Source organism: Bubalus kerabau, chromosome 1 (genome assembly GCF_029407905.1).
Source record: "Bubalus kerabau isolate K-KA32 ecotype Philippines breed swamp buffalo chromosome 1, PCC_UOA_SB_1v2, whole genome shotgun sequence".
Lineage (NCBI taxonomy): Eukaryota > Metazoa > Chordata > Mammalia > Artiodactyla > Bovidae > Bubalus > Bubalus kerabau.
Genome location: NC_073624.1, coordinates 239,746,582 through 239,768,258, shown reverse-complemented (window position 1 = coordinate 239,768,258; position 21,677 = coordinate 239,746,582). Strand labels below are relative to the sequence as shown.

The 21,677-nt window shown below is 40.7% G+C and overlaps 1 protein-coding gene and 1 long non-coding RNA gene across 23 annotated transcripts in view; one reads left to right on the top strand and one right to left on the bottom strand.

Annotated features, from left to right (window-relative positions):
• The window catches only part of LOC129636993 (uncharacterized), a 499,812-nt gene that overhangs the window by 2,455 nt on the left and 475,680 nt on the right, over window positions 1-21,677 (bottom strand). For 7 of the 8 annotated variants that reach the window (XR_008707270.1, XR_008707263.1, XR_008707260.1 and 4 more), the window contains 2 exons: window positions 20,562-20,654; window positions 20,308-20,322 (listed from right to left, as the gene is read on the bottom strand). The exons of the other annotated variant lie outside the window; for it this stretch is intronic. This is a non-coding gene — a long non-coding RNA (uncharacterized LOC129636993). Of the gene's footprint in view, window positions 1-20,307; window positions 20,323-20,561; window positions 20,655-21,677 lie in introns of those variants that run through there. 8 annotated transcript variants of the gene reach the window in all.
• Window positions 1-21,677, top strand: part of EBF1 (EBF transcription factor 1) — a 429,773-nt gene that overhangs the window by 382,760 nt on the left and 25,336 nt on the right. For all 15 annotated transcript variants that reach the window (XM_055560798.1, XM_055560723.1, XM_055560715.1 and 12 more), the window contains one exon: window positions 14,543-14,631. In XM_055560798.1, coding sequence (XP_055416773.1) covers window positions 14,543-14,631 — 89 coding nt within the window. The remainder of the gene's footprint in view (window positions 1-14,542; window positions 14,632-21,677) is intronic.

Below are 21,677 nucleotides of genomic sequence, written 5' to 3'. Positions count from 1 at the left end.
CAGCAAACCCACTTATGATGCTTGCTGCTCCCTTTGGTTTTTATCGTCACAGTAGGTTTAACCTGACCAAGAAGTAATTACACCATTATTTTTTATGTGGTGCTTTATTACTTGCTTTTCAAAATTGGTTTCCAGCATCTCCTGAGCTAATAACAACAAATGTGTGATTGTAACATTCACTCCATCAGGGGATGTGGGGTTATTGCGGAAGTGGCCACATACCCATTACCCACACAATAACTGTTACTCCAAAACAAGTGAACTGCTTAACTAAACATCTATTGATTGTTAAGTCATCAGGGACCAATATTAAGACCACCGACATCCAAAGAAGATTAAATTCTGGTTACATATACAAACATATTTTTGTCAATATTTTGTGGCAAGGAGACCCAGTCCCCATGGTCCACAAGTCCATATGTAGAGGATGTTAGAAGCAGTAGAGCCTAACTGGGTGCTGTGAGGGATTACCTGGGTTCTGCCCACTTCTGAGAAGACAGGCATCAAGACTGGGAGCAGAAAAACTCAAGAGCTATGGAAAATCCCATCATCCCCACCCTTCCAACTATACCTTCCAATTTATAAGAGAAATGGCCAGACCTAGACGTGAGCTTGGCATCATAGTTTTTGTCTCAGGGCACCTGGAGTTCTACACTTTCCTTTAGGACCGAGGTGACTCCAGTCAGGGCTGAATGTCCTCTTCTCTCTTCTGCCTCTTGTGATTAGCTAAGCTTCAGCTGGGCAAATAGCTTTGCCTTCATCCCTTACTGATTTGATGTGCTTGGATCTTTGTATTTGGGGGTTATTGAGTGAGACACAAGAAAGCCCAAGCCTCTGGGTTAAAGTAGTCATGAGTCTTCATCTTGGAGTGGTCTCTTTTGACAGCTCCTCCCTAGCCCTCTCCTGGTCGAGTACCCAGCAACACTAGATGGTGTGGACAATTTTAAGCTCATTAGATTTTAGGGACATTATTCTTTCTTGATATTTATTTCTTTGTTTTGTATCGACCTTTTTTTTTTTTGTCTCTGAATCTTTCTCAAACTGTTCCTTAACTGCTGGCATTCCCTATAGCACTGTGTGTTCTTTGTTCTCATCTCACATCGATGGCTTCAGCTATTACCTATATCTCAGTGTTACTGATAATGTGTTAATTTTTTAAGTCCGTCCTTAATCTTTTCCCTGAATATCAGTTCTTTATTTCCAACTGTCTACTAAACATTTTCACTTGGATATCTTATTGGTACCCCAAATCCAGCATTTCTCAAGTTGAACTCATGATTTTTCCTTCTGTGGATAGTTTCTTCTTCCATTCTTTGTCCTGCTAAATGGCCACTCTATTCACCTAGTCAGATACATTAGAAATGTCAGAATCATCCTCCATCTTTTATAATCCCTCACATCTACCATATTACTGAAATCATGAAACTTATATTCTATAATATCTCTGAAATCTACCCTTTTCTCCACAACCACCTCATTATTAGTTGTCTTTTATCTTCCATTTGGATTATTGTGATAGTTCTGAGTTTAAAAATCCATCTTCTACTGGACTCCTATGGTTGTGTCTTTGAACTATAGATTTGATTGTGTCTCTTCTGTGATATGGAACATCTTTAATAGCCCACTGTTACTCACCAGGTATATCTCTTAGCAAGGCCCTCCAGGCCAATACTGTTAGTCATGGTCACCCTTCGACAGCCTACTCCCAGTATTTAGACTATGGTTTCCCCAAGCTGGAATATCTAATCTTATCTGAACACATCATATCCTTTTACATCTCTTTGCCTTTGCTCTTGCTGTTTCTTTTGTCTCAAATTCTTTTCCCACCCTTTTCAGTAGTAAAATCCTACTTGTCCTTACACGTCCAATTCAGACATGACCTCTTGGGTTTATGTTTCCTTGATGCCAGTACAGATAATTATTTTCCCCTTCTCCAGTGCAGCATACTATTACTGCATTAGTAATGCTACAGTTTTGTATCTTTTGAGTGACTGATTATAGTCCTGTCTTCCCTGGATTATAAACTCTTCTCGGGCACATCACAGTGCCTGGGAGAGTTTTCAGATGGAAGCATCTCCTGGCTGGACACCGCATGGAAAACTGCACCTGTGTTGTATTTCTCTCTCTTTCTCTCTTTCATTTTCTTTAGCACCTGGTTGTATGCAGCAAGTACTCAATCTTATTGAATCAATTAAGCAATGTAAAACAACTCATCTCTGGGATAAAATTCTCAGTTGAATTAGGTGTCTCCCACCTATATCTTATATCCATTTTATCACAAAATTTATATGGTTTTAAAATAAGTATGTCTTATTCCAGATAGAGCTCTGTTTCAGAGTAACATTTGAGAGTCAAAAGTGGTGGAATTCTTTGAACTGTAATTTCCTATTAGTGTGAGTAGGGAAGGAAAGGCTGAATCTCAAGGACAAGTGAAGAATATGTGATGTTCCCTTATAATTCTGCATCCTCATGGTGTAATTATCACATTGTTACAGAATTCCGTTTCTGTCTTTATGTCCCTCTAGCCTCTGGAGTTTCTTGAGGGTGGAGAATACATAAATATATCTAGTTATTCCTGTATTCCCCACATCTGCCCCTATTTCAAGATCATGTCAGGTATTCTGTTTTTAGTAATAACAACTGCCTATTGAGTATTTTTTTGTGTACAAAGCATTATACAAATAGTATTATATCACGTCTTCATAATACGTACTAGGAGACATAAAGAATGTGACTTTCCAGCAGGCGCATAGCTGGTCAGTCACATAACCCGGATGATAATCTAGCTCTGTCTTACTCTAAAGGATTGGAACAGAGGCAGAGAGTGTGCTGTTAAAGAAATGCAAGTCAAATGAGGCTAGAGTAGGACATAAATTGGGACAAAAGTAAGAATTAGAACAGACTGTACGTAGAGGGGAATATTGGGAGCAAGAAAAGCATTAGAGGAGCACTACAGGCCTAGAATTGCTAGAGGCCTGTCCTGGAGACCTCTCGGTTGTCTTAGCTAGGCTATTCTATCAGAGAGGTTAAGAGCAGGCCTTGGGAGGCAGACTCACTGCTCTTGAATCTCTAGCCTTTCACTCGTTAGCTCTATGGATTGAGGCAGAATGTTTAATTCCTCTAGGCCTCAGTATCCTTCTCTGTATAATGAGAATAACAATTACACTTCCCTTTAAGGTTTTGGTAAAGAGCAGATAGGTTAATCTATGTATAGTGCTTGGCACATAGTCAGTCCTTAGAAAGTGTTAGCTGGTGCTGTTATTATATTAATAATTAGAACAAAAGACACAATGAATGCAATGGATCCTTGTAGCATCTTAGCATTTAATTGATTCTATGCTTCTAAGTCGGAGAAGGCAATGGCATCCCACTCCAGTACTCTTGCCTGGAAAATCCCATGGATGGAGGAGCCTGGTAGGCCGTAGTCCATGGGGTCGCTGAGTCAGACATGACTGAGCGACTTCACTTTCACTTTTTACTTTCATGCATTGGAGAAGGAAATGGCAACCCACTCCAGTGTTCTTGCCTGGAGAATTCCAGGGACGGGGGAGCCTGGTGGGCTGCCGTCTATGGGTTCGCAGAGTTGGACACGACTGAAGCGACTTAGTAGTAGTAAGCTTCTAAGTAGTCCATGTTTCCTTAAACTTATGCACCAGGTGTCCCTGCAAATGTCCAGGGTGACATGGGCTGTTTAAATTTAAGGGAAACAAGTGGTACTTTGTCAGGTATCAGACAAGCTGCTAGTTCCAGGTGGTTCAGAGCTCACTATTCGATTGCACTGTTTTCCTTTTGATGGAATCATAACTTTGCAAGGCTGAGTTTTCAGCAGTTGCTGTGAAAATCATCTTGGAATAGAAAAGTGGCTGTCAATGTCCGATCTTACTTGAAACTTTGAGAAGTTGTGCTGTGCTCAATAGGAGCACACATCCCACGAGTAAGTTCCTGTGATTATTTTAGGATGAATTAAAAGGATTATTATATTATTTTTAATTTCCATTTCTGTTTTTTTTTTTTTCAAGAAACTAAGCTATTAGGATATAAATGTTAAGATGTGAGGATATAAATACTAATCTATTTGGACCTAAGTAGTTAATTAAGCAGGATTGTCGGGCATTTCTTTTGGCTTGAAGGCTTTGTGAAAAAATTATTGAGATGCCTAATAATAACTGTGAAGGGAGAAAGTTCAAGAAGCTCTAGCACAGAAAATGAATAGAGATATAATACATTCAGGATGTGTGTTGAGGCTGAAAAGGTAGGATTCCAGCCTCAAACACTCAGGCAGAGCAGACTTTCTGGCTAAATCAAAGGCTAATGATAGGCAGTAATAATCATCACTAGGTTGGGTCAACACTGAAGAAGGCTGACTTCATTTATTTTATATCACATGCTATTAAGGTTGGAGTCCAGGCTGACAAAAACCTCTAGGCTTGTCTGCAAGGCCATTATTAACGCTCCACACAGCATACTTGTTACACGTTCTCTTTGAGTCCATTAGAATATAACCAAATAAGTACTTAATCCTCAAGTATCTGTTGGTCACAAGTACTCTCCTGTCTTCTTAGTGGAATGAATAGGCTCTTTGCAATCACACTTTGGTCACTTCTTGGGATCTTTCTCTCCCCTCCCAATCTGTCTGCAGAACTCTGCTGTGACTTCGTCACCCAGCTCTTCTGCAGCCTGCCCACTGGCTTAGAGGAAGCAACTGTGTGACAGAGGCAGTAGTTTTTGAGTTGTGATGTTAACAGTCCCAAGTGGAACCACGGCCCCAAACTCCGCGCTCCGTTAGCGCGAGGCACAGAGCGGGCTTTCTGAGCTTTGGCGCCTGACTCAGTGCTCTTCCCTGCTGAGAACTATAAGACGCTGGTAGCTTGTTCTAGGAGAGTAATAAGTATTGTTGTTTAACAATTGTGTTGTTGAAATTCAGCTCCACTATGTCTGACAGTATTTATCTAAAATACTTTCCCTGGTGTGCGTTCAAGTTCCAGTAAACCGTGTCTTATTGTGCGACCTTTTCATTTTCCAGTGAAAAGGGATCAGCTCGTCAGATAAAAGCTACAAGCCGGAGTACAGGAAAAATGCGTGCTCAGAAAATCCGAGCATGATTGAAAACAAGATGTGTTAAATCAATGCGGTTTATCGCCTGCCTATTCCCGGCAATTGCTGTTCTAAGCTCATTCTGAACACACTGGATGATAAAAGTACAGTGTCAAGCACTCGCTTGGGTGGGAACACAAGAAAACATGTTCATCAGACAGGGTGGGTGATTTTACCCCCTTGATAACAGTTATTGTCAAAACTCTTTGGGAAGAAATCTGAAGAACAATTATAGAAGGAATATTACTCTTGTTATATCAGAAGATATGTCAGTAGGGAAGAGAATGATGGATTTACCTTTAAACATTAAGGAAGAAATACAGAATGTGTTGGCCTCCAGTTCTTAAAACACCAGCATCCATTACACACTGACAGCTGTCCTCTCTGCGTTCAATTGAGCAAATATGGCTTTGAAACCTAATCATAAGTGATTAATTAAAAAAAAGAAACTCCAAAATGGAAGAGATTGAAAGGCAAAAAAAAAAAAAAAAAATCCTGGAGATCTTTAAGTTTCTGTTTGCTTGAGGGATTTAATTTTAGTTTTAAACTTGCATCATATTTGGAAAACTAAGGATCCTGGAAGGCCAAACTGTTAAGAGCACATCATACGTAGTAACCGGGGCAACCTCATCAACTTCATCACAGTTAGAGAGCAGTAGAATTTTCCCTAATGATTCTACATTCACCTACTTCCCGTTTTAGATAAGAGTATAACCCTCCAGGGCAAGAAGGGGGTATGTTTAAGAAATGCTCCACTTTTGCCTCTCATCAAAGATCTTCTCGAAAATACCAGTTAATTATGGTAGGAAATAAATCAGTTTAATGGATCTCAACAGCATTATGTATCTCTTTTTCTCAAAAGACAAATCAACTTCTGAGAGCACAGCTCAGACCTATAAGAAGAACTTGATGAGACAGAAAGCACAGTTTCTTGATCATTTGGGAGGCAAGTTTAAAATGCCAGGGGGGCTTCTCCAATAGGTTTGTGCCTGTTGACAGAGTGAGCTTTAAAAAATCAGGCCAAGTGCGTGTTCACCTGTAAAAGTCAGGAGTCCGGCACAAGGATTCCTCCTAGTGCTGCATTTCTGTTGCACAGATACTTAGTTTTAAAAAAAGGTGCCGTTTAATTGATTTGGTAGCTGGACTTGTCAATATGCTGCTAATTGAGATTTATCAATATTAAAATAGTCATCTTGGCCTAGTAAGTAGAGCACTGAGGCTTTTGTTCTGATTCCTGCAGCCAGCTCTTCCAGTGCCTCAGTTTCTCACCTTCAAATTGAGAGTAATAAATTTTAACATTTATGTCAAGGGCATATTAAAGGAATCAATGAGATAAGGTCTATAAAGCGCTAGGATATTACTGGGAAAAGGGTTTTATATGACCTCGGGGTATGTTTGAAATGACACTTCTCCAAGGAATCATTGTGATCTTTAACATCTATTAAAAATAATCAGAGGTCCTTATAACTTAGAGAATAATTGAGTTCAAGAATGAACTAATCTTAAAAATTAGTTTTCTTTTGCAGATTCCTTCAAAAGTAACCCATTGACGTGTAAATTGGTATATATTTTATGAGGATTTTTAGGAAATATATGAATCAAAAGTCTTGAAATGTATATATTCTTTTATCCAAGAATTTCTCCTGAATGTTGTTCATTCCAACACTTAAGCAGTGAAAATTTGGGGAAAAAAATGCATCCCCACTAACAGGGGATTTATTGCATAAATTTTATGGACATCCATATAATATAATATGCTACAACTATTAAAAAGAATGAGATGGATATGAATATGTGTACAATCTATATTTATATAAACCAACATTGTAAGAATGCCTGAAAGCCTACACACTAATAAATAGCAACTCACTCCAGTATTCTTGCCTAGAGAATTCCATGGACAGGGGAGCCTGGCAGGCTACAGTCCATGGGTTTGCAGAGTCGGACATGACTGAGTAACTCTCACTCACTCAAAAGTATATCTGTTATGGGGCTTTCCCCCACTGTTTTGCATTTCTTTTGTATTTTTTATACAATAAGAATATATTCCTTTTAGGAAAACAGTCAAGCTTTTTCCATGTTGGAAAACAAAAACAAGTCGCTCTTAATTCTTGCTTCCTGCTCTTGATTGCTTTCACTTCTGGAGGAGTTATTAATTTCCAAATACATGCAATCCTTTTAAAACCATTCCAAGCGACAGTCCTCAGGGTCCTCCACCTCTCTCTCCCAGAGCCCGTGCATTTCTTCATACTGGGCTCTGATCCACTTTGCAGCTCCCATTCTCTCTCCAGTCTTTACCTCGCGGGCTCTGGCTCCAGTCTCTGTAAAGAGAATGCAGCCACACAAGCCAGCTGTACCTCTGATGGGACCTACAGTAGAGAGAGGTATTACTTCCTTTGCTTTACTTTTGAGTCTCAGTGTTGTTGCTCCACATCAAGAGGTTTGAAGACTACAAATAAGAAATCAGAGCATGTTCAGAGCCAGTTTGGACGTTTTTCTTTGGCTCCTCTGTTGGTAAATTCTGCCCATGTTGGCTTCATCCTGACACCCTTCTGGTTCAGTGACAGCTTTCTGCAGTTCAGTGAGCCTCTTCCTAAAGCCCTCTGAGCCTCCCTGGCTCCTGGGGCAGGGCGCCAGGCTGTGAAAGCATTTCACACCGAAAGCAGGGGCTCTGCTTGCAAGGGGTTTGGTGTTAGGTTTCTTAGGGAGTGTATCCCTTCCGGGAAGAGGCAACCCGGAATGCCTGTGTGCCCTACATATCTAGGCGAGAGATGAAACATCCAAGCGGCTGGAAATGCAACACATTTCTTCATTAAGCATATTTCTGGCTCTTGTTTAGGTTTCTGGTTGATTTTAAGGTTTATATCTTTTCAAGTCAGCCTTAAGGATAGGTTCCTGAAGATAACTTGCTGTTTTATTGTTCACCTCTGGTTGTTAATTTAGTGACTGAGGGAAAAATAGGGCCATTATGGAACAAAAAGACTCTGCCTAACACATATGTAATAACTCTTATGCCTAGAATGGATCTGCCTTGAAGGGAAATGCTCTGCTGCTATTCCTTTAGTTCAAATATAGAGTAGTCACCAGGGAAGCGTGGAGACCCAGGTGCTGGTTTTATCATTGCCTCTGCTATGAGGCCTTATTTATTACTTGGCATTGAGTCTAGATATTTGTTTGGACATTAAATGGCAATAGAATATAAATATTACCTTTCTAATATCTGCATTCTTTTTATTTCCAGTCAAAATGACATCATGTCACACAACCATTAAAAAAAGGAAATTAAAACCCCAGAAAATATGTTAAAGCACTGCATTGAGTCACTGAGCCATAAAAGCAAGGGGACTCTGAGCTCTCATGTTAGAATGGCACCCAAAGCGCTGTTCCCTTGATGTTGGGGAACACAACTCTCTTGCCTTTTATTCCCGTTGTTTCCAGGGGTACCTATTCCAGCAGTTAAGGAGGACCGAGGAGTATTTTCTCTAAAAGGCAACCTGGCAAAGAGAAAATTCAGTTCTCATAGCTGAGAATGCATTTGTCTTGTATACGATTTTAATTTGCAAATAAATCCTCTTAAAGAGATTTTTCTTTATTTGATGTGTTTTTGAAGTGGATTAAAGAAATGACAACTAAAGGCATGAAAAGGCCACAATCCACATATATATTTGGTTAGGATTGACTCATAACCAGATGTTTTGATTGAGTTTTGTAATCTTGTCCTTGTGAGTAGTATATTAAATCTGGTTGTATTATTCTAAATTTTCTTTGCATGTAGCCATGTGGACATCTGAACCCTGTAAATAGCTTTGTATAACCAGAGCTTTTCTGTCTTGACCAGAACCTTGGTTGAAGCCCCAAGGGGAACGGCTCTGTGTAGACTGGTTCTGCATGGAAAGTTGCTGGTTTCCTTTAGGGGAGTTGGAGATTGTGAGGTTGGGAGGGAACCCAGAGCCATTTATAAACTGACCCTACATAAGGTCACATGAAGTGCTTTGATGTTTTCTAAACTATTATTTAACTTTTCCTTTTTGAAAAGTAATGACTCCAGTGTTACTGAGCCTCCATGCATGGATCCTATGCTTCGTCCCAATACCCATTCCCCGGTATCCTGTCGTAGCTGAGAGGACCCTGCTGAAATGTCAGCTGATACATCTGCCCTGCAAACTTGCTCTGCTGTGTAGAGTCATTTAATCTCAACTTTTGTGCATTGATAGGGAAGTTTCAGACTTCCTGTAGTGTATGCATGTACACAGCTCCATGAGGTCTTATTAAGCTTTCTCGACTAATATATATCTACCTCTAAGAGTGATCAGGGCAGGAAATCTTGAATGCAAATGTTTGTGGCTCCGCAGTAGTCCGGCCGGTCTTTCAATCCACATGGCCCTGTGGAATGGAGTGTGATGCTAGTGTCAGAGGAGCAGAGGGGTGACCCACCATCTGACCATCAAGGAGGCAAGAGGATGCATCGCTGAGCAGGAAGAAAGCCTGGCCAAGGGAGCTGGAGCTGGGTTACAACCCTACAATCAGAGCAGTTCTCTCTCTTTAGGGCGAGATTATGTACACCTCTCAGACAGCTTATTTATATTTATTTATTTTTAATTTAAGGATAATTGCTTTACAGTGTTGTATTGATTTCTGTTATGCATCAACATGAATCAGTCATAGGTACACACATGTCCCCACCCTCTTGAAACTTCCTTCCTCCTCCAGCCCACCCACCCCTCTAGGCTGTCACAGAGCACTGGGTTGAGCTCCCTTGCATCACACAGCAAATTCTCACTGCCTGTCTATGTTACATACAGTAATATATGTCTCACTGCCACTCTCTCAGTTCGTCCTGCCCTTTCCTTCCTCCCGCTGTGTCTACAAGTCTGTTCCCTATGTCTGTGTGTCTGCTGCTGCCCTACAAATAGGTTCATCATTACCATTCTTCTAGAGTCCATATATATGTGTTTATACAAGATACTTGTTTTTCTAACTTACTTTACTCTATATAACAGGCTCTAGGTTTATCCACCTCACTAGAACTGACTCAGATTTGTTCCTTTTTATGGCTGAGTAATATTCCATTGTATATATCTATCACAACTTCTTTATCCATTCGTCTGTCAGTGGACATCTAGGTTTCTTCCATGTTCTGGCTATTGTAAACAGTACTGCAGTGAACACTGGGGTACATGTGTCTTTTATTTTTAAGGGCTACAGTTCAGTTCAGTCGCTCAGTTGTGTTTGACTCTTTGTGACCCCATGGACTGCAGCATGCCAGGCTTCCCAGTCCATCACCAACTCCTAGGTCTTGCTCAAACTCAAATCTATCAAGTCAGTGATGTCACTGACATCATTTAAGGGCTTTTGTGACATAAAAGAGTTAATTCCTATCATCATCATCTGACCACATGGGAGGTACTAAAAATGATTATAGAATCAATGGACAATTAATTATCTTGTGGAATTTTTTCCTCTTATTTTTCTTTTCCCCTGTTCCATGTGGCATGTGGCATCTTAGTTCCCTGGCCAGGTATTTAATGCATGCCCCCTGTACTGGGAGCAATGTCTTAACCACTGAACCACCAGGGTAGTCTCATCTTATGGAATTTTTAAAGTACCCTCATTGGTCCCATTTTATTATTCTGGTTTAAAAATGGAAGCTTTTCATCTTTGGGATTATGGATTTTTCTAAACCTCTGAGCCTCTCTTTTTCTGTTACCATCTCTAGCTGGTTTGGGATAACAGCCTCTCAAACCCTATTCAGAGTGTGGACTAGGTGTTTGGAACTGGGGTGACATGAGGGGCTCTCATCACTGCAATCCTTTTGCAGTTGACAATTTGTTTTTTCTTTTTACAACCTCAGATACTTATACTTTGGGACTAATCACATCTGATTAAGTTTTATTCTTTCTCTACCAAATTCTCAGAATTGTCCCAAATTTTGAGGGGAAAAAACTGACTAGTTACATTTCTTCTGGTGCCCCCTGAGCCCTGTGCTTGAATACAATGAAGTCACTTTGTTGAAGGATTAACTTTATATTACATTCTTGCAGAGTAGATGTATGTCCCTAAGGTACGACTACCCCCACTGATGAAAATAAATATACCATTCTTTATGATTCCTCCCCGTTACCTTCTCTGTTGATTTTCAGAGAGTTTATGAATAGTCACATATTTATACAACTGGCTGAAAGTATACTACTTATTTTTCTTATGGTCTGTAATAACCTAGGCAAGGTTATTAAAGGGTATACAGACCCCTTTTAAGGCAAAGTTTCTTATGTCATTACTTTATACAAGCAGGTCAGATTCCATCTTGGGAACAATCTCTTGCTCTTAACCTTTTTCTCTGATTATAAAAGTAATATATGTTCATTGTGGAAAATGTATACAATGCACAGCACAAAGAGAAGGAAGAAAAGCACTTGAAGACTCACTTCTTAGAACTACTGTTAAGCAGTTTATACACAGAAACCTTTTCTTTCTTCTCTGTATATGTTCATTAAAAAAAAGTAGCCATATGGCAAAATGCTTCTGTGATCTGCTTCTTGGCATAGCAATATATTTTATGCCACTAAATATTTTTTCCTATTTTTTTCCCCAAAGCATTGCTTTTGAGGACTCCATCATATTCCTATGGGTGTGCCATAATTTAGCCATCCCCCTCCCTAGACTGTTAATCAGTTTTCAGGGTTTTATTTTTTATAAGTAATAATCTTTATCAGATGGCCCTTCTCACTTGGTAATTGGTTTAATACTTTTCTTTAGTCAGTGCAGTCAGAGAAATCATCAGGCAACTTTGAATTAAGACAATGAGCTTTGCTTACATATCTTTAGTGTTAATCTTTGTTTACAGCACTGGACAATGCCATTGAAATATTCAGTACCTAAATTGAGGGCAGGTTAATAAAAAATATGAGTGTAGAGCAAATCATAGAGGCATGGGAAATAAATTAAAAGCCTTTGTCCCTCTACCTAAAATATTTCCCCTCACATAGCATACTTCCATAGACTAGATGCTTATTTTTCTTTGAATAATGAGTTTAATATATCTAATTCAATTACTATTTGTGGCAGCAGAATGACTTCTCCTCAGCTCTTTAACTATTAGTTCTATATGATATTTGAATCAGTTCTTTTAATTGTGGATACTAAATGTCAGTCTTTCTGCTGTGAGTTGGTCCTGTAGTCAGAGAAATACATCCTCCCCCTAATACATCAGACAGTCATTCAGTTAACAGCCACGAGTTTCTTGACACAGTAGGAATTAATTCATTATGCAAACAGCTGAAGGGGTAGGTCGACAAGTCAAGTTTTATTGGTGGCTTACACTGAAAAGTAAAACCAAGAATTAGACTTTTCAGCATGCTGAACTATATCTTTAGGTATTAAAAATAATACGTTTAATTGCCTACAGCTGTTTTTATGGTTAAACGTCTTTGTTGGCAATTAGCATTATGGGTGGGAGATATGTGATATACAGGTTAACCTAGGTGCTCATTCCTGTTGCTCTTGTGCATTTCTTGATTAAATACTGGGGATTTTATGAGTCACAGCTCCCCTGCATAAAGAATTCTATGGCTTTTTCTCTACAAGTCTAATTTGAAAAAAGAATTCTTCTCAAGGGTTTAGAAAGTAATTCATAAAATGGGAGGAATAATAAATATTATGCCTTAACTCATATACTAGTATAGAGAGGTTTGGTTCACTTGGGTGTAATTTTAGTTAATTTCCACAAGAGACAGATTGAAAGTTTACCATTTGGAAGTGGTAAGTGGGAGAAATGGCTAAATCTCATATTTGCAAAAATGATTACATTATCTTAAATGAAAATGCTACTATATTAACAACTTCAGCAAGCACTGCATTTGGGTAAAAGAAATCTTCTTAATAAAAAGTTACCTGAAGTTCACTCCAACTTAAAATACACAAGTGAGGAAAAAGTACTTACTCTGATTTATATATCTTTTGGAGGTGTAATTATTGGCTTTTTACTCACCTATGTAAAACAATGTACTTTTGTAAATGGATTTCTGGCCACTTTATGCAGCCTTTTTTCCCTTCATTTTTTTTTTCTTACATAAAAAGTAAGCACTGTCAATCAAGGAATTTTAAGGTTTATTTCCTCTTTAGAAATGATTGATAGCCTTTTAGATTTACAAGTTGACAAGTTAAAGGGTTCTATTGGTATAATTATGTACTAAATTCACAGTCTTTCAATTTAAATGTCCTTTTAAAACCACAAGATTATCATACCTGTATTTTGAAAAGTGGGCCAGTCAGTTTGGGTTGGTATACAAATTGCTTCCATTAGCCTTGGGACCTATTTGAATTTAATACAGTTTTTTAAAGTTAGCAGTAGTATGAATCTTAGTTTTAAAATTTAGGTTAATGGAAATGCATTTTAAGTAAAGCATGTGGCACCTTGTTTTCTAATGTATATAGCAAAATGTCTTTTTATTCAGTAAGGGAGAAACTATGTGTTTGAATACTTTGGTTACACTAAAAATAAAAGAACAAACCCCCACACCCACCCATCACTTAGAGGAGATGAAGAATGAGGTAGAGGATGGAGCCGCCATCTTTTTCTGGTCAGGCAAGGAAGGCTGGAGATATTTCATATCCTGGGGAGGAACTTTGAAAATGATATACCAGAGTCCACTTTGTGGCGAGTTGAATTTAAGGATGCTTTGAAGAAAGTGTAGTCAATTAGGGTACAGAAAGGCCCACTATCTCCACAAATATTATGCTCTTCTTTTACTCTTTTTAAAAATTCATCTTGGAGACCCAGCTGTTCTAAGCTAGTTGCTCCATAGGGGTTAGCCTTTTCCTGAAATAATATTATGTTGGTGCATCAGTCTGTCATCTTAGATGTGAGGGTGTCATATCAAGGGCATTTTCAATACCTGTCTCTTTTTGGAGTCTTCCAAGGGTAGCACAGCCTTTGCATACTGAGAAGATCCAGTCTCCTGTGCCCATCGCCACACTCTTGCTTAATTGCCACTGCTGGCATTGAGATCCTCTATCAGCTGAAGGCCACTCAATATTTTGTAGCTATGCAGATACTTATGCTGTTTATGACTGTAAACACCCTTGGACAAGCCTTCCAGTGTTTTAACCCAACCTTCTGACCAAAGGAAATCCTATAGCCTCATATCCAATTCCATTTTACTCTCTACCTTCAACAATGTAAGAAATATGGAATTTGGCCAGAAGAGCAGAGTTCAGGATCTGCTTCTCATGTTCTTTAGAGTGAGTCAGTGCCCACCATGGTAAAGAGCAGGAATTAGATGGTAGAAGTGTTCAACAAAAGGGATCATCTGTCCATCATTTTACGATCTAATTCAAAAGTATCAATGAAACCTTGGACTTCCTAGTTATTTCCACACCATAAGTGCTGCAAATCATATGCTGCTTTATTTCCTGAAATTGTTCTAATTGTATGACTTCTTCATTGCAGCGCTCAACGAACCCACCATTGATTATGGTTTCCAGAGGTTACAGAAGGTTATTCCCCGGCACCCTGGTGACCCTGAGCGTTTGCCAAAGGTAGGATACCTTCTCTTTGGTTTGTAGTCTCTGGAGATGTGGGCTTGGATGATTGGCAGAAAACTTTGCTACTGATAAAATTTCATAGAGAAGCAACTCAGTATTTCTGTGCTTTGTGTATTTAGTACAGTAAGGTAAGCAGTAATCAAAGTAATAAGCACTCATGTGCCAGGTAATGTTGTACTTATTTGTACTTGGGTCATTGTACATACATGCTAAGTTGCTTCAGTCATGTCTGACTCTTTGTAACCCCAAGAACGACAGCCCACCAGGCTCCTCTGTCCATGGAGATTCTCCACACAAGGATACTGGAGTGGGTTGCCAGGCCTTCCTCTAGGAGATCTTCCCGACACAGGGATCAAACCTACATCTCTTAGGTCTCCTACATTGTCAGGTGGGTTCTTTACCACTAGCACCACCTGGGAAGCCCACTTATGTCATTTCTTCCTCTCAAACACCCTTGGAGATTGGTACCAGGACCACCTCTATTTTAGAGAAGAAAGTAACTAAAGAGAGGTTAAATCAATTGCCTAAGGTCACACAACATGTAAACTGCTGAACTGAGATTCAGATCCACGAAGCCTGGCTCCAACGTCCAGATTATTAATCATTCTATCATATCATTTCTCAAGAAGAAACAGAATATTGCTTTCTACCCCCATGACAGTCTTTACTTATTCCTGGTGAGGGGAGAATAGCTAGAGCTCAAAGGAAAACATACTGGCAGATCTTGCATTTGGGTCACTGAGACATGAGCCTCTTCCCTCCAGAAACATCCCACCTAAGACACAATTGGGAGAAATTAAACAGAAATGCCAGTCAGAGCAATATATGTTATACAGTGGTGTGTCATTAATTGCCAGTGCAGAGAAAAGGAAACGCACGTCTGCTGGTTTCTCTTCTGTACCGTTGTCAGTGTTGAGATAGTCCCATCGCTGTATATACAACACCATGCACAACAGAAAACAATAGCCACATTTAACAAAAGGACAACCAATGCTGTGTGAGGACTCAGAGGAGAGAATGCTAAATGCTAAAGAATGTCAAAGGGCAGGACGATGCACAGTGAAATTTCATTGACTACACAAGCCACAGTAAGTCTAGAGATATGTCGTCTCCAGGTCTGTTTCCCCTTGTAAAGCACCTACAAAAATGAAATTGACATCCTTCCTAGCTCAGCAAACTTCTTTAGGTGATCAGTTCATCATCGCATCTTACCTGTGGGGTCTGCTGCATGGGGGATGGGCAGGGCCACCTGTCAGAATGGGCCTTGTCCAGGAGAAAGCTACCCCACCCCCTGAAACTGATGCACAGATATGAGGGGCTGGCAGGGTGGTGAGGGGCCCTGCCTGCCGGAAGAGAGGAAGAACTGTGACAAGCAAAGTCTGTCCTCTCCTAAGCCTGGGAAGAACTACAGAGCCTTCAGTCTCAGCCCTGAGTTCCCATTATAGTTTCACCTCCACTAGGTGCTGTTCACCTTAGGAAAACTTCCTGAGAGCATTTCACCTGAGGAAGAAACCCTATGATGTGTCAGTCTGTTCAGATCCTTGTCTTTGCAAGGGGCCTCCACCTTACACCTCCTTCCCTTTCACCCTGACTTATTCTCGGTGAGCAATTCGAGAATCTAAGAGTAATAGTGACTGTTCCTTTGCTTCTGCAGCATAGGTGTGCCATGGAGAGAATTATCTTTAGTTTCCTTTGTCTGGCAAGAACCTAGCTCCCATGCATTTCCTATGGGAAAATAATTGATAATTTCATAGCACAAGGATGTAATTAATATGTGTCCACCCAGTGGTCAGTACCTAAGGTTTCTGAGTGGTAGAAAGAAGTCAGGAGTGCATAGCAGATTCTTCCCATTGTTTCCATTTGGGAACCATTTTCACTTTCATTTGGCATCTCTCTCGAGTCTGCTGAAGGGACTGGAGAGTCAGGTTGGGTGAGGTGGGACTCAGAACCATGGCACCTCCAGCTCTGTCGTCTGGGTCAAAATTCCTTTTTGCCCCAAAATTCTTTACCACTCTGTCTCTCAATTTCCTTCTGTGTCAAATGGAGATAGTAATATTTCCTTCTTTGGGGGGTTGCCTTCATCACTTATTTATCACTCAACAAAAAGGTAGCTATGATTATTTGCCAGCTGTGAGAATGAGACTCTGACTTTGGAGAGCTCTCCTAACCAATCCCTGCCACTCAGGAAATCCCAATCTGGGTCAGCAGTGGACTGTATGCTTTATTTTCTGTGCCTCAGTTTCTTCATCTATAAAATGGGGGTAAAATAACCATGCAGACATTACCGGGATCACATCAGGATAAAAAAAAGTAATCCTGTGTGCTACATGGTATAGTTTCTGGCCCACCGCTGCCACTCTATAAATATTTGCTGAAAAAACAGGAGACAAATTTGGTTTAATGGTTGAGGTCTCTAGCTCCCAAGCAGTACTTATTCATAAAGAAAGGAGAGAAACAGGAATATATGGTTGAGTGTTGTGTATTTGCTTTTAAAAACATCTTCACAGTTGCACATCACGTTCAGAAGCGTTGAACAAATAGCCCAGGCACGTGTCACTTCGTCCCTGGTGGCCCGATGGTGAAATTCCCAGCCCTGCTTTCCTGGGTTTGGGAAGAGTAATCAAGGACACAATGGGTTTGTGTGTTAAGGAAACACTCCATAGCTTGCATCCAGCCACTGCACCGTGCGAGAGCTTTGGCCAGAGCCCACCCCAGGAAGCTCCCTCTGTGACTCAGATCAGAGTGGTGTCCTCTTGGCTCTGAATGTGAAGGTGGAGTGAGAGTTCAAGAGCAGGGTCAGGAAGTGGCGGATGGAGCCAGCACGAGGTATTCCTGTGGACCTGGGAGATTTATAGTCCCGCTGTCCATTGTTTGAGGGATGAAAACGGGCTCCGCCTTTCTTAGAATCGTGGTCAGTGTTTGTCAAACAGGAGTGTTTCAGTGCGCCATGGACCACACACCTTAAAAAACAAACTCCACTTTATTAAACCCATGTGTTTGTGAATAGACAAAGCTAGATTCATACAACCACCCACATATTCTGTCAAATGAAACTGCTCCAAAGACCAAGCAGACAGCTTTCCATAATAATATGCCTTTGTATACTGGCTTGCGCTTTTTGAAAGAACTTGTACATGCTTTGTTTTATGGGAGCCCCTCTTGTGAGAGAAGTCGGGAAAGCAGACCTCATTCCCATTTACCAAATGAGAAAATGGGAGCAAGTGGGAATCCTTCTCTGTAGATGATTTTTGACCCCAAAAGCTACCATCAGGGATAGTTGCCATACACACCGATTTAAAATCCTGTCATTATGCAAAGACCAGGTGTGACTTGGTTTCGTTTCTCATGTGTGTGTGGAGAAGGGCAGGCTGAGGGTTTCCAGCTGCAGCATTCTCTTCTGTCATACAGATGTGCCTGCCTTTCTGGATCCTGGCAGGAGGGAGAGGAACTTTTGACCAACTTTGGGGTGAAAGTTGACTTTTCTTATCATGTGGAGGTGAGGGGGATGGCGACTGTGGTCACTCAGAAGCTCTGAGATGCTGAGATGCAGGAGGCCCTCCAGAAGTACTGAGCAAGGAGCTGGCTGTCTCTGTTTTGAAGGCCAGAGGTGTCCCTGTCCCGTTTCAGTTTGCCAGCTGTCTTCCTGAGTGATCCGTGAGCATCAGTACAGAGGCATCGTGCTTGGCCGGCATTCACATGTCTGTGGTGAGGCCCAAGGAATCAGTAACATGTATGTCGTGCCTGCAATGTGCCTGGCATGGCTTTATCAAGGTTTCTGAAAAGCACGGCGGTCAGGAGGGGAGACTCAGGTTAGGTGGACATGGATTTTGAAAACCGCCTGCACTGTCTGTGCATGGACTCACCCTTCCCAGACTCAGATTCCTCCTTCGGAAAGCAGCTGCCCCACATTGTGGCTGTTGGGTGTTAATGAGATAATTTATGCAAGGGGCCTCTCGGGCGGATAGCGAGACTTCAGTATATGGGGGCTATTATTCCTGGAAAGACGGGTACATCCCACATCACAGGGTCAGAGTTTCTAGAGGGCTGGCGGTGTGCCACTCACAGCAAGCACATGGGAAAGCTAGGGTTTGCACGCAGGGCCTCGGGCCTCGCTGCATCAAGTTCCCATTTCCCTCCAATTCTGGAAACCCAAGTAATTCTGCCTTGAGGCCACAGGCTTCTCTCTCCTGTACCTCGCCTAACCTCAGCCCCATCCTACTTAAACATGCACCAGCTTTCTCTCTTTTCCCCCCCAGAGGGTTTGGCATGGGGACCTGCACAGGGCAAATGTGTCTCTTCTCCAAGAGCCAGTCCCTCTTTTAGAGAAAATAAAGCAGTTTGAGAAAAGTAACAAAGGCGACATTTGTGTATTTTGCTTTATGGAGCTGAAAATATCTGGTAAATTGATCCAGTGGGAGTAATAAATACACATTACTTTATCTTGTTCTTCATGTCCTATACCCTTGAGCCTTGATAGAACAACACCACTTAATAGACTTAAAAAAGAGTAATTACACTCATTGGTTGTGTGATTTTTCAGCCCTCCCAGCCCTGCCTGACCTTCTAATTTAGCTCACCGTGTCTAACTAATGCATTTATATTCATCTTTTATGAAGCATGTATAGTACAGAGTTGACTTTAGAGCCTTTCTCAAGCTGTCCTCCCCACTTTCCAGTCTGGTGAGCAGGGAGGAGAGTGGGGTATCTCCATACCTCTGTACCTATAGATAACACATGCACACGATGCACAGCATTTTGTTGTTGTTGTTGTTATCCTTTATGAAACATAATAAAAAGTATTTATTACATTTTTTACTTTAAAGCTTTTATACATTCTAGCATTATTTACAGCTAAACACGCAGGCAAAAGATGCAAGTGTTTTTAAAATGATTACTGTTAATGTTTCTGCTTGTCAGAAGTGCTTAAATTTTCCTGCACTTTGTCTAAAAACTTAGTACTGTTGCCTTTTAAGCACAACACATTTAAAAGATCTTGCAAGTCAGATTTGCAAACACTGCTGACAGTTTGTGATGAATGATATTGCAAAATTTGCAAGATGTTTGTCATTTCACGCAGCCGACATATTAAGGAACAGATTAAGAAACACGAAACCCCTACGGAACACAACCATCCCAAACGCAAACCCAAACAAACCTCAACCAAACCTTGAACCCAGAGAGCGCACACACCGGAATCTCTCACCCGGATTTTCTCTCCCTACTTCCCACTCAGCCAGTGGAACCCAATTGTTCTCACTGCATTTTCTCTCACCATATGGTCTCCTCATTACCATACACTAAGAGTCCATATGGGAAACTTGTGAAATGAACTGTATTCATTTTAACTGCCAGATGAGCAGCCTTTTGCTTTGCAAGCTTAGCTTAAGTCATCTGCTGTCTTCGTGTTGTTATGGAAACAGGGCACCAATAAAAAATTCTAATCTACTGTAAGTGATCACAGTATTTTAAGTGCTTGCCTATAACTGCCCTCAAAGGGGAGGAAAAAGGAGGGGGTTATCTTTGTCCAGGGAGCAAGGGTGGTTCTTCATTCCAGCAGGTGTCAGTAAAGGTGCTGGTGAGACGGAGAGTGAGGTCCCGGGCTGGCTGTGGAGTAGGTACGATAGACGCTGACGGTAAGGAGGTGGGCTGCTGAGGCATGGATGGTACTGAGGAGGGGCTGTGGACCCTTTGGGCAGGTGCAGAGAAAACACTGAATGTTAGAAACCATAGTTCTCCCATTAGAAATAAGACTGCTGGCATGGTGCAGCCCGCCATGAATAAAACTCAAGGTTCTGAACCACAACATAGGCAGCAGATCCTTGGGGTAGCTTCTCATTCACTGGTGTGCAAAAAAATAACAATCCCAGCCTCTTTTTCCTGTACACGGGAATCAGTCATTTCCAACACCATACTAATTAAGAGTACCTTAAAGTAATGGAAGTAGGCAGCAACATCCTTAAATATAAATCATTTTCACCTCCACAGGGCACATGATATGTTTCATCTCTGTCGCTCTATCTGTATTGAAAGTGAATGTTTATAGTCTCAGTTCATCAGTTCGCATTAGCCTCATGCTGAATATTTAAACACAGAACAATCTGAACACACCATGAAGGAAGACAGTGACTGCACTTTCATTTGGAACAGCAAGGGCTCATCTAATAATAATTTAGTAAATCAGCCATTTAGTGGCTCAGTTGTGCACTGCATTGTGCCAAATATTATTCAGTTCCACTGTACACTTGCAGAATGGAAATTCAGACGCTAGTCACAGGCACTGGTTTTGCTCAATGCAGACACGAGACCCAAAATCACCTGCCCTAAAGATTGGTCGTGTTTAGTGATTTATCATAAATACAGAGCTGGGGCAAAATAAAACTGGAGTCGGCTGTATACCATGTATTCTAATTATGTTTTTATTGTTTTAGTCTTTATGCAAAGACTATCCGTAATTCAAAACCTGCAGTTGCATCAGTGAAAATACAAATAAGAAATCTTTGCATAACCACATTGCCTGTTAGCAGAAAAGAGGATGACTGAGGGTTTCAGAAGAGGAGAAAGAAAAACCCTATGTCTTTATCTTCCACTCTGTGACACCGGCCCTGCTCTCTAATCCTAATCATTTATTTGTTTTGTTTTTAATTTTAAGAAACTCTATTAACATTATATCTGGGAACCAAAATGACTCAAACCAAAAAAAAAAAAAAATACAGTAACAAAAGCAAGTCATATGGAATATTCACCTCTTAGGAAAAGCATGCTTGGGTTTGATTCCAAAAACCATTTTGTCTCTGCCTTTTCTTGTCAAAAACACAAACTGTGGAATGCAGTTATTTTTTACCCCTCTCTCCTCTGTCTCTGCCAGAAAACTCACAGGCAAATTCCACTTCCCCATTTTGATAATATGCCCAGTTTAGGGGCTTGATGTCCCCTCCTACTTATGCTTCTTTTATCGGGGGGATTTAACCTAGTTTTGTGTGCCCTTGAAATTGTATACACAAGTGTGTGTGTGTGAGATGAGTATGCACACAACTGCATGCA